Consider the following 13,387-nt stretch of genomic DNA (forward strand, 5'->3'; position numbering starts at 1 on the left):
TAGCTGTATTTTTTTGTTGTTGTTATTATTATTTAAGCAAAATAACCCGACTGCAGTTTGATTGAGATTAACTGGAATGCATAATGAAAAAACAGTTATCCGTTTTTGCAAATGAACTCTTCATATATTTGTGACCCTGGAGCACAAAACCAGTCTTAAGTCGCTGGGGTATGTTTGTAGCAATAGCCAAAAATACATTGTATGGGTCAAAATTATAGATTTTTCTTTTATGCCAAAAATCATTAGGATATTAAGTAAAGATCATGTTCCATGAAGATATTTTGTAAATTTCTTACCGTAAATGTATCAAAACGTAATGTTTGATTAGTAATATGCATTGCTAAGAACTTCATTTGGACAACTTTAAAGGTGATTTTCTCAATATTTAGATTTTTTTGCACCCTCAGATTCCAGATTTTCAAATAGTTGTATCTCAGCCAAATATTGTCCGATCCTAACAAACCATACATCAATGGAAAGATTATTTATTCAGCTTTCAGATGGAAAAAATCGAAAAATTGACACTTAAGACTGGTTTTGTGGTCCAGGGTCACATATTTACATAAATCAAAATACAAATTTTAAAAATATATTAGTATCTCAATGATACTGAAGTAACATTGGTACTAGTGTGCAACTAACAGCTGATAAACTAGTTTTAAGATGTTAAGATATTTTAATATAGAATATATAAGAATATAATAATCAGGCATGTGATACGCAAAGGACAAAAGAAACAAAAAATAACTAACCCTAACAAATATTATTTTTACTCTTATTTAAATAATAAATAGCAAGCAAATCAATAAAGAGATATATTACTATCGTAACAATGCAGCCCTGAATAATATATTTTTATATATAAACTGTTCATTCGAAGTCAACTCAAGAAAGAAACTGCCTTTACAAAAATGCGCATTACCACATTTTACTGTAGCAATAATCCCAATATTAAGTCATGTATTTTAGCAGACCCTATGGTTATTTTTAGTTAGTTTAATGTGGATTCTGTTCTGATTTGCCCATCTGCATTAAACATCTTTACCGATGGCTTTGTCTTTGCTGACTTTCCAGGTGAGCGGCCCCTCATGGATCATCCTCTTCGTGGTGAGATCCAGGTTCTGTGGGAGAGGAAGCAGACGGCATGAAGAGCGATGCTAGCGTCATTAATGAGGCGCACGGGGCGGCTCGTACCTTGAACTGCGCTGCGACGGGATTGGCCAGCCGCTCCAGAGGCGTCAGGTCCAGCCTGCGCTGGTATTGGCTGAGCCGATGCCGGTGCTCCGTCTCCCTGACGACCTCGTTAACAGCCTGCAGTATCCCACGGCAACGGGCCTGTGCTCTCTGAAGCAGCTGCAGGTCCGGAGACGCCGCTGCACACAAATATTGACAAATATTATTACAGTTTAACAGAACTGTTTCTATGTGAATATATTGTAAAATGTAATTTATTGCTGATCAAAGCTGAATTTTCAGCATCATTTCTCCAGATCTTCAGAAATCATTGTAATATGCTGATTTGCTGCTCAAGAAACATTTCTGATTATTATCAATGTTGAAAACACTTGTGCTGCCCAATATTTTTGTGGAAACTGTGACATTTTATTTTTCAGGATTTTTTCATGAATAGAAAGCTCAAAAGAACAACATTTACTTGAAATTGAAATCTTTAAAATATACAAAATCTTATACATCTTAATTACCCCTAATATTTGGTATTGGTAATAATGTATAGTCATGTAAAAATAATTACATTTTATATACTAACACCAATTATAACCGATTATTATCATCATAGTCATCTTTTATAACTTGTAACTTCACCTTTAGATTTATTTAAATCAGAGAAACTTACAAAATGCAATAGATTTGAGATTTAATAGATCACAAAAATTAAGATTTTTAGTTTTGCACATATGTGACCCTGGAGCACAAAGCCAGTCTTAAGTCGCTGGGGTATATTTGTAGCAACAGCCAACAATACATTGTATGGGTCAAAATGATAGATTTTTCTTTTATGCCAAAAATCATTAGGATATTAAGTAAAGATCATGTTCCATGAAGATATTTTGTAAATTTCTTACCGTAAATATATCAAAACTTAATTTTTGATTAGTAATATGCATTGCTAAGAATTAATTTGGACAATTTTAAAAGGCGATTTTCTCAATATTTAGATTTTTTTTTTTTTTGCACCCTCAGATTCCAGATTTTCAAATAGTTGCATCTCAGCCAAATATTGTCCGATCCTAACAAACCATACATCAATGGAAAGCTTATTTGTTCAGCTTTGCATAATGTGTAACAAAATGCATAAATTCCAATTTAAAAATTGGAAAGTGCTCACTCACTCTCTGTGTATTTGATGATGTTGTCCAGCAGCAGAGGGTATTTAGTCAAGCGCTGCATCTCAGCCACCAGCAGATCCTTCAGCTGTAACCTGCGGCAGTGAGGACTGGCCTCACACTCCTGACAAACATCACAGCGCGTCAACACACACTCGTATGATCCATGGATGATCTGGGGAAGCACTGATGCATGCGTTACCTGTATGAGGTGTGCGAAGCGAGGGTCTTTGCGCTGTTTGTTCTTGATGAGCTCCAGCGCTGGACTCTGCTGACTGCACAGATGAGACACCTGCTCCTCAAACTGATCTCCAGCCTCTCCCTCCAGCTACAACACACACATACTGCGTGACTAACATGCTTCATGAACAAAAGCATTACTTTTAAAGGAGCAGTTCATCCAAAAATTAACATTTGCTGACAATGTCCTCCCCCTCAGACCATCTGGACGGATCAGGACAAGTTTGTTTCTTCATCAGATTTGGAGAAATGTGTCACTGCATCAGTGTCTCAGCAATGGATGCTCTGCAGTGAATGGGTGCCGTCAGAATGAGAGTCCAAACAGCTGATAAAAACATCACAATAATCCACACCACTCCAGTCCATCAATTAATGTCTTGAGAAGACAAAAAACTGTGTGTTTGTAAGAAACAAATCCATCATTACAACATTTTTAACTTCAAACCATTGCTTTCAGCAAAAAAGTCCATAATCTATAAAAACGCTTACTCCAGTGAAAAAGTCCATTCACTCTTGTCCTCTTAGATCACAATCCACTCACATATTTGTTTAGAGCTGTTTTGGCTTGTAAACGGTGCTTGATCTGTGCAGATTTCTCTCCTGATTCAAGACAAGATTACTTTTTCACTGGAAAATTATGGATTATGGATTTTAGCTGGAATCAACAGTTTGAAGTTAAAGTGTCTTAATGATGGATTTGTGTCTTACAAACACGCAGCGTTTTGCATCTCAAGACATTAACTGATGGAGCGGTGTGCATTATTGTGATGTTTTTATCAGCTGTTTGGAGACTCGTTCTGACGGCACCCATTCACTGATGTGAATGCAATGCTAAATAACTCCAAATCTGACAAAGAAACAAACTCATCTACATCTTGGATGAACTGAGTGCGAGGACATTTCCAACATTTTTTATTTATTTTTTTGAGTGAACTATTCTTATATAGCTTAACGAGTGCAAGATGACCGAGACACTCACTTTGGCCAGCATGATGTCTCCGATGCCCTGAACGATCGGCGATTCCCTGCGATTCTTCATGGCCTCACATAAGCTCGCTGGATAGAAAAACAACATTAGTACACCTATGTATACTTACAAAAGAGCAGATTTTGCACAGTATTGTGCAGACTGCATCCAAAGTTCATATTTTGCCTTATAGTGAAATAGCTTGTTACACAAATCAAGTTTCCAAGTCACGTCTTATTATAATTTCCATCCTGCATGCATATACATCCTACAGGAGTAGAGATGCTCATATACGGCCAAACCCGAGGCAGAAATGCGCGACTACTGACCGTGTAGTTCGTAGACCTGACGCAGGTTCAGGAAGATACAGGACAGCTCTTCTGGACTCAGGACGCTCTGCATCTTCTGATAAAACACCTGATCCAGAACCCGCAGCGTCCGCAGGTGAGACACCTCCGTGGTGAACAGCTCTACAAACCATCAAGCATTAGATGTCAAACAGCACTCTTGTGTCTGATGCTCTAATAAAACTACTGAACTATACATATGATCCAATGGGTTTTATCGCTTTATTTACAAAAATATTATGGGTAAAATGATATTATGATATCTTACAATGAAAGCACAAACTGCTTCTACAGACTTATGTGTTGAGTACGCTAGCTTAGCAGGCTAATCATGCTAACGGAAAAGACAGGACAAAAATGTAGCTTGAGTAAAACGGTGTTATTTGCAATACATAGGTTTGTGTAATATATCTGTAAAATTTAGGGTATTTCACTATAATAGGACAGGGCTGTAATTATGTTTCCATCCAAAGTCGCAAATTTAACTTGTGGAAACATTTTAATATTGTATTAAAGTTGTGATTTTAACTTATGCGAAAAATTTGAATATCACATTAAATAAAGTTGCAAATTTAACTTGTCCAAAAATAATTATGATATTGCATAAAACAAAGTTGTGATTTTAACTTGTGCGAAAAATTTGAATATCGCATTAAACAAAGTTGCGAATTTAACATATGCGAAGAATTGGGATATCGCATTAAACAAAGTTGCGTATTTAACTTGTGCCAAAAATTTGAACATCACATTAAACAAAGTTGCGAATTTAACATATGCGAAGAATTGTGATATCGCATTAAACAAAGTTGCGTATTTAACTTATGTGAAAAATTTGAATATCACATTAAATAAAGTTGCAAATTTAACTTGTCCAAAAATAATTATGATATTGCATGAAACAAAGTTGCGTATTTAACTTGTGCGAAAAATTTGAATATCACATTAAACAAAGTTGCGAGTTTAACTTGTCCAAAAAATTGAGATATCACAAAAAAACAGTGAATTTAACTTGCGTGAAAAATTGGAGTACTGCATGAAGCAAAGTTTTTTTTTTTTAATAAATGAATAAAGCACAGTTTCCATCTCGTGTGTTCAAAAGATCAAATTTGTCACTTCCTGGGAAACTGGTGCAAGCTATCGATAACAAAAATGAAATTAAGACCTTTTTTCCTATATGATAAATGACTTGAGCCTCAAAGCACACAGACGAAACATGTTATCTTGCACTCGGATGCCTGATGTTTGGAACACAATCTTGTGATACAGCATAAAAATTGCAGATTAAAAAAAAAAGCATACATGCATACGTTTTATGCCCATTAAGGTTTTTCATGCATCTTGGCTTTTTTGTGCAACATCCCATCTATGTGGATGGAAACATAGTATAAAGTATGAATTAAACGACAATAATGGACTGATTTTGCAGCAATATTTTAAGATTTCTCAGTAGGTTCCATATAAACCACACCAAACACAGTGAATCGTTTAAGGGTGTGACAGTGTAATTTCAGTCTGTTCACACACTCAGTTTTGAGTGATCTCAGGACGTGTGTGTCTCAAAACAGCCTTAGATTTAGGTTACAATTTCCTAAAACTGCTCACGTTCATCCATTTTACCCATAAACACGCTGAAGTCTGAGGCTTGAGGCCATCTGAGATCATAAATGACTGGTGTAGTTTTCATAGATGTATCATCTTAAGATACAAACTTGACATCTCAGCCTCAGAATAAGGAGAAGGCATGTCTGGGGCTGTCAGAAGCTCACTTCTCCCGCCTGAGGAGAAACAGAGCTGACAGACATCTGACGGATGTGATGCAGAATATCCCCATCCCTGGCTTCTCTCGGGTTTCACACAGTTTACGCTGCACCCTGGGCTGCTTATTAATTCGAGGAAGTATTGAGATTTCACTGTAAACAGCCAGTTAACATTCTTATTGACATATTTACACACTTAATATCATTTATTAAAGATGTTCAGCATGTGACAGGGACACAATCAATCTATTAAACTGTTCTCAAGTCTGTTTGGTGATTAATTTGCTCAGATTTTGACTACATAATGGCTAAATATTTACGTGAGGCACTAATTTAGAAGTACTTCTGCTGAATGCCTTTCAAATGTATAATCGTAAAATGATGCTGAACAGGTTTATTAAATTGTAAAATAAATGTTATATTAAATAAATAAAATCAGTTGCATTAATTCATAACAGTATTATAATAATAATAAAAAAAATAATTCCAGGCTCGGTTCAGTTCTGCATTATCTGGAGCATGATTTAAAAAAAATAAAAAATAAAATAAAAATAAAAATAATAATAATAATAATAATAAAATATAAAAATAAAGTAAAATAAAAAAAAGTTTCAGTAATGCCTTTAAAACACAAATAAATAATGGAAAAGTTTTAAAAGCAGAGTTTAAAAAGTAGAAATGTGCTTATCCAAATCAAAGCATTACCAAATCAAACAATTGATGTATTTTCCTCAATATTTAAAAGTAATTAAAAATAAAAGTTGCTCTGATTTTTGTTAAAGCATTTAATTAATTCTTCGTGAACAAGAAGTGTTTTATTTGAGCTATAACATTGTCTAAATTTGTCTTTTTGATTTTCACATTTTGTTCAGATTTGTAGGATGTTCAGCTTTTTCTCCAGGTAAAATCATTTTCTCACATCTTTCAATGCATCACGGAAACTTCACAGTAAGGACCCACTGTTTAACGTTAGTTAATGCATTAAATAATATCAAATAACAATAAGCAATACATTTGTTGCAGTATCTTTGTTAATGTAAGTCAACAAAAATACATCAAATATATAGCTCAGTGCCATTAAATAATATTAACAGATTAAACTTTTGTTTTGAATAATGTACTAGCAAATATTACAAATGAACATTAGCCAAGATTAATAAATGCTTTTTTTCGTTGCTAGTTAATGTTACCCAATGTAAATGGGTAACTAATGTTAACAAATGAAATCTAAGTGTTACTAGTGATTTTATCACATTAGTCTCATGTTAATGTCGAGTTTACTTTAATTGTATAAAAAGCAGTGCGTGTTGTAATGCTAACCATCATTTCCCATTATAAGTGCCTAAAATTTGTTAAAATTATTGTCTATGGTAACTGACATCATGTCACAGATGCAGTAAATACAGCTTAAGTTGTATCAAACCTGGAGTATTCCCTTTAAAGCAGATAAAAAGGATATCTAAATGGAAATGTGTCATTTCTGCACCACAAACAGCAAAAAATGTAATTGTAAATGACTGTTTACAAATGACCTGCCTTTAGTTTGTTTAAATTGGTGTAAATGTACTGATGTGAATTGATGTGAGACACGCTTTGAGATGCAAGACAAATTTTGGTAGAAACTCCAACAATAAAGTGTAACTGAGGTGAATTGGTCAGGCAAGCGTGGCATGAACACTGATTTCAGATGTGTGTGTGTGTGTGTGTGTGTGTACCGTAGATGACGGCCTGCCGGTCGATCTCTCGTGAGGAGAGTGACGTCAGCACATGCGGCTCCACCGTCTCCTGCCAGTTGTGCGAATCGATCACGTCCTCGTCCAGAGCCGGAGCGTCGGGTAACAGAGCCAGCGGAGCGTCCAGCAGCCTGCAGACAGACAGCAGAGAATGAGACGGACGAACAGAGACAAACAGAGCACCCTGCGGCCGAGAGAGAGCGGCGCTGCATCACCTGCGCTGAGAGCGAGGCGTGTACGGCGGCGTCGGGTTCTCCAGAGATCTGAAATAACACAAAATATAAGAGTTACACTAGAACAAATTAAACTAAAGATCAATATATCATTTTACACACACATATGTGACCCTGGACCACAAAACCAGTCTTAAGTGTCAATTTTTCAAAATTGAGATTTATACATAATCTGAAAGCTGAATAAATAAGCTTTCCATTGATGTATGGTTTGTTATGATCGGACAATATTTGGCCGAGATACAACTATTTGAAAATCTGGAATCTGAGGATGCAAAAAAATCTAAATATTGAGAAAATCACCTTTAAAGTTGTCCAAATGAAGTTCTTAGCAATGCATATTACTAAACAAAAATGTTTTGATATATTTACGGTAAGAAATTTACAAAATATCTTCATGGAACATGATCTTTATTTAATATCCTAATGATTTTTGGCATAAAAGAAAAATCTATAATTTTGACCCATACACTGTAGTTTTGGCTATTGCTACAAATATACCCCAGCGACTTAAGACTGCTTTTGTGCTCCAGGGTCACATATATGAGTGTGTATGTGTGTGTGTGTGTATATAGAAAGACTTTTAATGCTTTTTTAAAGATTTATTTGATCAAAAATACAAAACAAAAAAGTAATAACATATCACTTTAAAAAATAATTTATTCCTGTGATCAAAGCTGAATTTTCAGCATCGTTACTCAGTTCTTTTTAAGTTTTTATTCATCAAAGAATTTTGAAAAAAAGTATCAAAGGTTTAAAAAATATATATATTAAACAGCAAAAACTGTTTCCAACATTGTTAATAAATCAGATTGATTTCTGAAGGATCATGTGATGCTGAAGACTGGAGTCATGGATGATGAGAATTCAGCTTTGCATCATATTAATAAATTATATTTTACAGTATATTAAAACAGAAAACCATTATTTTAAATTGTTATATTTCACAATATTACTGTTTTTCCCTGCATTTTTGATCAAATAAACGCAGCCTTGATAACCAGAAGAAATGTCTTTAAAAAAAACATTACAAATCTTACTGATCCTAAACTTTTGAACGGCAGTGTGTATGTTATTATTAGTGACGCAACAGATCACAAAACTCACAGTTCGGATTGTATTATGGATTCTGAATCACGGTTCAGAAAAAAAAAAAAAAAAAAAAGTTTGTTTTTTATTAATTACTGAAAGTTTACTTAACTAATAAAGTCAGTAATAAAACAAGAACAATTACACAAATTACAAGCGTAGATGAATACGATGTAAAGTTACTAATAAAGTCAATAACACTAGTATTCAGGTGCAGAAATGTAATAATTGTAAAATAACACAATAGTGCTCTTCACTGCAGGTATTTATAGGCTGCTGTCTCTTTAAGATCAAATGCACGTACCTAATCTGGATTCTTTCTCAGCTGTTTCAGTTCACTTAAGACATAACCGACTGTGTTTACCAGAAAACTTGCCAAAAGGGGTCTTTAAATATAACTTTGTGTGAATGTTTCCATTCAAAGAGAAGTGAAAGAGGAATCACTCTGTGGGAATCGCGCCTCTCTCTCTGTGTGCGCTCGCTTCGGGTAAAAAACACATGCGTGCCAAGCCATGGGGTCTGGTCCGTACAGATCATCTACAATCCGCTGCACCCCTAATTATTATGTATATTATTAAAATGCTGCGTAGTTTTTCAGACTGCTCCGCCCCAGATGTGTGTTTGTTACTCTTGTCATCCTCCATGCATCCATCTACAATAAGGGTAATATAAAGAGAGAGTTAAAAGTGGGGCCACTGCATGCTTCATGATTAACCCTATGAATACTGTACTACAGATAAACAGCTTGGGGAAATGTAAGTATTTAGCTTAAATAATTAGACCAGGCCTGGTCCTCTCTCGTCTTCCACTGTCGTCACTCCTCCTTTTATCCTTCCGGAGCTCCTCCGTGGGACTCGAGACCGGTGAGCGGCGCAGGTGTCGCTCATTATCATTCACTCCACCGGCCTCGCTCCGTTCCCACGGCTCTCGGCCCCACCCCACTCGCCACAACCATTAAAATTAAAACATGGAAGAAATAGCGTATTGTGTGATTATTCTTTTAAACAAAAGTTGTTGTTGTAGTAGTAGTAGTAGATAAACCGAACTTTTATTTTGACGGGTTGCCATGAGGACCTCCTTAAGATTGTTTTACTCAAATGAAATGGTGAAATGCTCATGAAGCAACTCTCAGAGCAGTTCTGGGGATGTTGTTCATGTATTTATGTCCTCATTTAGTGAGACGGCAGATGCTGAAAACACAGCGAGCGTCACGCACTTCAGTGTGTGTGTGTGTGTATAATCAAAACCGCGCGTCTGTGCCATTCACATATACAGAGACACGCAGAACATGCATAATTCATATTTAAATAAGTCTTTTTGCAGCTTAATATTTACAGATTCTAGTCCATAGTCTAGTCCGATTTAAGTGTACTGACCTACTTTTGATTAATTCATCAAAACTTTGACAAATTCTGTGACTCCGCGTTATACAGTAAATTCCCTTTATATGACTGGCTTCCGCGATTCCGTCCGCATTTTCCCCATCGCGGAAACCATAAATAGATAATATTGAGGTGTTTTGCAACTTCAGTGTAGTGGATTGTGATTTTTTGCAACTTGAGCAACGTCTGCTGCTGCCTTTGAGAGACAACTGATGCGTGATGATCACTGAAACTGTAGCAAGCGCTTTCAGTGAGAGTGCCTTAGTCTTCCACATTGATTGGTCAGACTCGTGACTCCCAACAAATCAGATGCACGGTGGGTGGACACCGATAATCATAAAAATGCTTAATATCGGCGCCGATAATCGGTCGACCCCTAGTTTGTACCGTGCTGAGCTGCTGGAGGCCGAGGACGAGGCGCTGTGATGTAACTGTCTCAGTCCTGGCCCCTCCCTCTCCTCACAGTCCTCCATGTCCACGTCGCTACGGGAACGAGGGACAGACTCCGCCCCCGCCCCGCCTCCTCGCCGACGCCCCTCCCCCTGAGCTTTCAAAGACTCGCTGCGAGCCAAACGCACCGAGATAGTCGGACTGAGGAAGACAATAAACAAATGCAATTAACATAAACATTGACATGTAACTGCATACAAAACATTTGCATGTTGTGTTTATGATCGTAATTTAAGATCAAATAAGATTATAATATTATGACTATTAGTGAATAAAACACAAACCTGTCCATGGTGTCCTCTCCAAAGCTGCTGGAAGACAATCTCGGTCCCTCAATATCACCGTCTTCAACAGAGTCTGAACTATTCTCAAACTGCTGGATGATGTTCCTCACGCTGCCCGGACGAACTGCGCACGAGAACAAAGACGAGGCGTTAATATATCTGCGCCGTCTTTCCATAAGGGGTACACCACACATTTTAATTGTATAATGTTGTCAATATTTACAGAACACTCCTAAAACTAAACTACTATTGTATAGCATCCTTGAGCTCTGAAAAAAACAAAAAAACAAAAACAACACTATACAATTAAAATGATACATTAAAATATAATACAGGGTTTCTGCAGGTTTTATGAAGTTAAATGTACAACTCTGTAAGACCTTAAATAAACTTTAAGGAATAAATTTGATGGGACACAGCGTGTCAATATGGTCTCTAAATGTAAATGCAAAGTTTGAAGCATTAGTTTTTAAAGCCATTTTATTAAAAAAAAAAAAAAAAAAAAAAGTCCAAAGATTCTTGACGAAATGAAAATGAAAAATAAGCAAAAAAAGAAGAACAAGCAAAACGACATCAGATAAAGTCGTGTTTTATGGGAAATTGATCAAAATGAAACGAGTTTGTGTTTAAAACAAGGACAAATATCTGCCAGTGAGCTCAGAAAAATCAACATTACTCAAGGGAAAATTTCATATCTTCTTGACAGATATTTGTTCTCATTTTAAGCATAAACTCACTTAATTTTGTTCATTTTCTCAGAAAACAAGCCTTCATATCTTCAGTTTGTGTCTCAAGCAAATGTGTCTTGATTTAAGGCTGTTTAGATATTTGTATTGGGAAAAAAAAAAGACAAAACACTGAGGAAGATATTAATATTTTTGCAGCGTATGCAACATTTAATGCCATGACAATTAATTTAAGCCTTTCTGCTCCGATTTAACACCTTAATTTGTGGACGGGTGAATTAAATCTTTTACAGACCTTTTTAAGACCCACAGAAACCTTGTAAATAAATGAATAAAAATAATATAATATAGTAATAAATTAAATAGTGCTGTCAAACGATTAATAAAAGCTTTTGTTTACATAATATTGATGTACTATGTATATTTATTATGTATATATAAATAGCATATATTTTGAAAATATTTACATGCACTTACATGTATATATTTATACTTATTTAATTTTATATATAAAGATATTATATATATATATATATATATATATATATATATATATATATATATATATATATATATATATATATATATATATATACACACACATATACATACACATATATACATACAGTAGACGCACATATATTATGTAAACAAATACTTTTATTTTGGATGCGATTAATCGTTTATTAAATAATAAATTACTTGACGTAACAAACAAATAAGTGAAAATGGAAAAGACAAGGATGTGTACCTTCAGTGGGGGACAAAGGAACATGGAACGCTGGAGAAATAAACAAACATGAACACACAAACAAACAATGAGAATAACCAAAAGAAAACGATACAAACTACAGCATTTCCAACTAAACTTATAAAGGAAACAGTTCAAAATAAACCCTGAACGACTGACAGGCTCAAACAAGAGCTGAAACAACTGAAACAACAGTGTGTGTGTGTGTGTGTGTGTGTGTGTGAGAGATTGTGTGTTTACTGGACTGGGTTGTGCTTCTGGGTTTGCCGATGTACTTCAGGATGGGATTTCGTTTCTTGTCGTCTCCATCCCTCTCTCGTTTCGCGCTGCTCAGCTGCGTATGAACATATGAAGCACATTATGCAGATACAGTAAGATCTGTACATCACTCAATATATTACATAAAACAGAACACATTTACCTTCTTAGCTTTAGGAAAGAAGGGAAGCCACTTTTCCTTCTCAGACATCAAGCCGGGAAACACTTTGGAGTCTCTGAGTTTAATGCCCGAGTGTCTGAGATACAGATGAACCGCAGACGCTAGCGGAGAACTGACAGGATGATAACAGTCAACATTATGTAACGTAATACACCGGGTTTAATAGATTTTAGCACTGCTAGCAATATAATAAAGGTCCATACCTTCTGTCCTCCTCATGCTTTGAACTGTAAGGAAAGAAAACTCATGTTAGCATGGCTGTATTTACACAAACACTGAAGTGTTTTTGATTTCACAGCGGTTCGGTGTGTTTTGCGAGGGTCCTGTGACGGACGCCTCATGCTGTGTGTACAGCTGTCATGTGACCTCTGGCTCTGTGTCTGTGGGTCATGTGACAGCTCTGCGTCGAGGTGTGTCGCGTACCTTTGTCACTCATGCCAGCTCGTTTTCACTTTATTTTCCGCGTCATCTGACCGGTCGCCGTGGAAACGGACTGCTGGTGTGTGGGGCTCTGTATAATCTGTGCTGCTGTTTTTTTGTAGGATGTTTCTAACACTGGTTTTAAAGCCTATTATGCAGAGATGCAAACTCAACAGGGGTAAAAAAGGGGACAGAAAATGTGTCTCTTTTCTCCTCTTTTCCCCTGGTTTTCAAATGTAATTTTAAATATCATTTAAAATATGG

The 13,387-nt window shown here is 35.8% G+C and overlaps 1 protein-coding gene across 3 annotated transcripts in view; it reads right to left on the reverse strand.

The window, feature by feature from the left end:
- Positions 1 to 13,387, reverse strand: part of arhgef11 (Rho guanine nucleotide exchange factor (GEF) 11) — a 38,506-nt gene that overhangs the window by 8,366 nt on the left and 16,753 nt on the right. For all 3 annotated transcript variants that reach the window (XM_058781477.1, XM_058781478.1, XM_058781476.1), the window contains 14 exons: positions 12,907 to 12,930; positions 12,686 to 12,815; positions 12,505 to 12,598; positions 12,265 to 12,294; positions 10,828 to 10,951; positions 10,481 to 10,684; positions 7,605 to 7,652; positions 7,372 to 7,520; positions 3,882 to 4,022; positions 3,565 to 3,641; positions 2,548 to 2,673; positions 2,352 to 2,469; positions 1,195 to 1,373; positions 1,046 to 1,121 (listed from right to left, as the gene is read on the reverse strand). In XM_058781477.1, coding sequence (XP_058637460.1) covers positions 1,046 to 1,121; positions 1,195 to 1,373; positions 2,352 to 2,469; positions 2,548 to 2,673; positions 3,565 to 3,641; positions 3,882 to 4,022; positions 7,372 to 7,520; positions 7,605 to 7,652; positions 10,481 to 10,684; positions 10,828 to 10,951; positions 12,265 to 12,294; positions 12,505 to 12,598; positions 12,686 to 12,815; positions 12,907 to 12,930 — 1,520 coding nt within the window. The remainder of the gene's footprint in view (positions 1 to 1,045; positions 1,122 to 1,194; positions 1,374 to 2,351; positions 2,470 to 2,547; positions 2,674 to 3,564; positions 3,642 to 3,881; positions 4,023 to 7,371; positions 7,521 to 7,604; positions 7,653 to 10,480; positions 10,685 to 10,827; positions 10,952 to 12,264; positions 12,295 to 12,504; positions 12,599 to 12,685; positions 12,816 to 12,906; positions 12,931 to 13,387) is intronic.

Source organism: Onychostoma macrolepis, chromosome 07, assembly GCF_012432095.1.
Source record: "Onychostoma macrolepis isolate SWU-2019 chromosome 07, ASM1243209v1, whole genome shotgun sequence".
Lineage (NCBI taxonomy): Eukaryota > Metazoa > Chordata > Actinopteri > Cypriniformes > Cyprinidae > Onychostoma > Onychostoma macrolepis.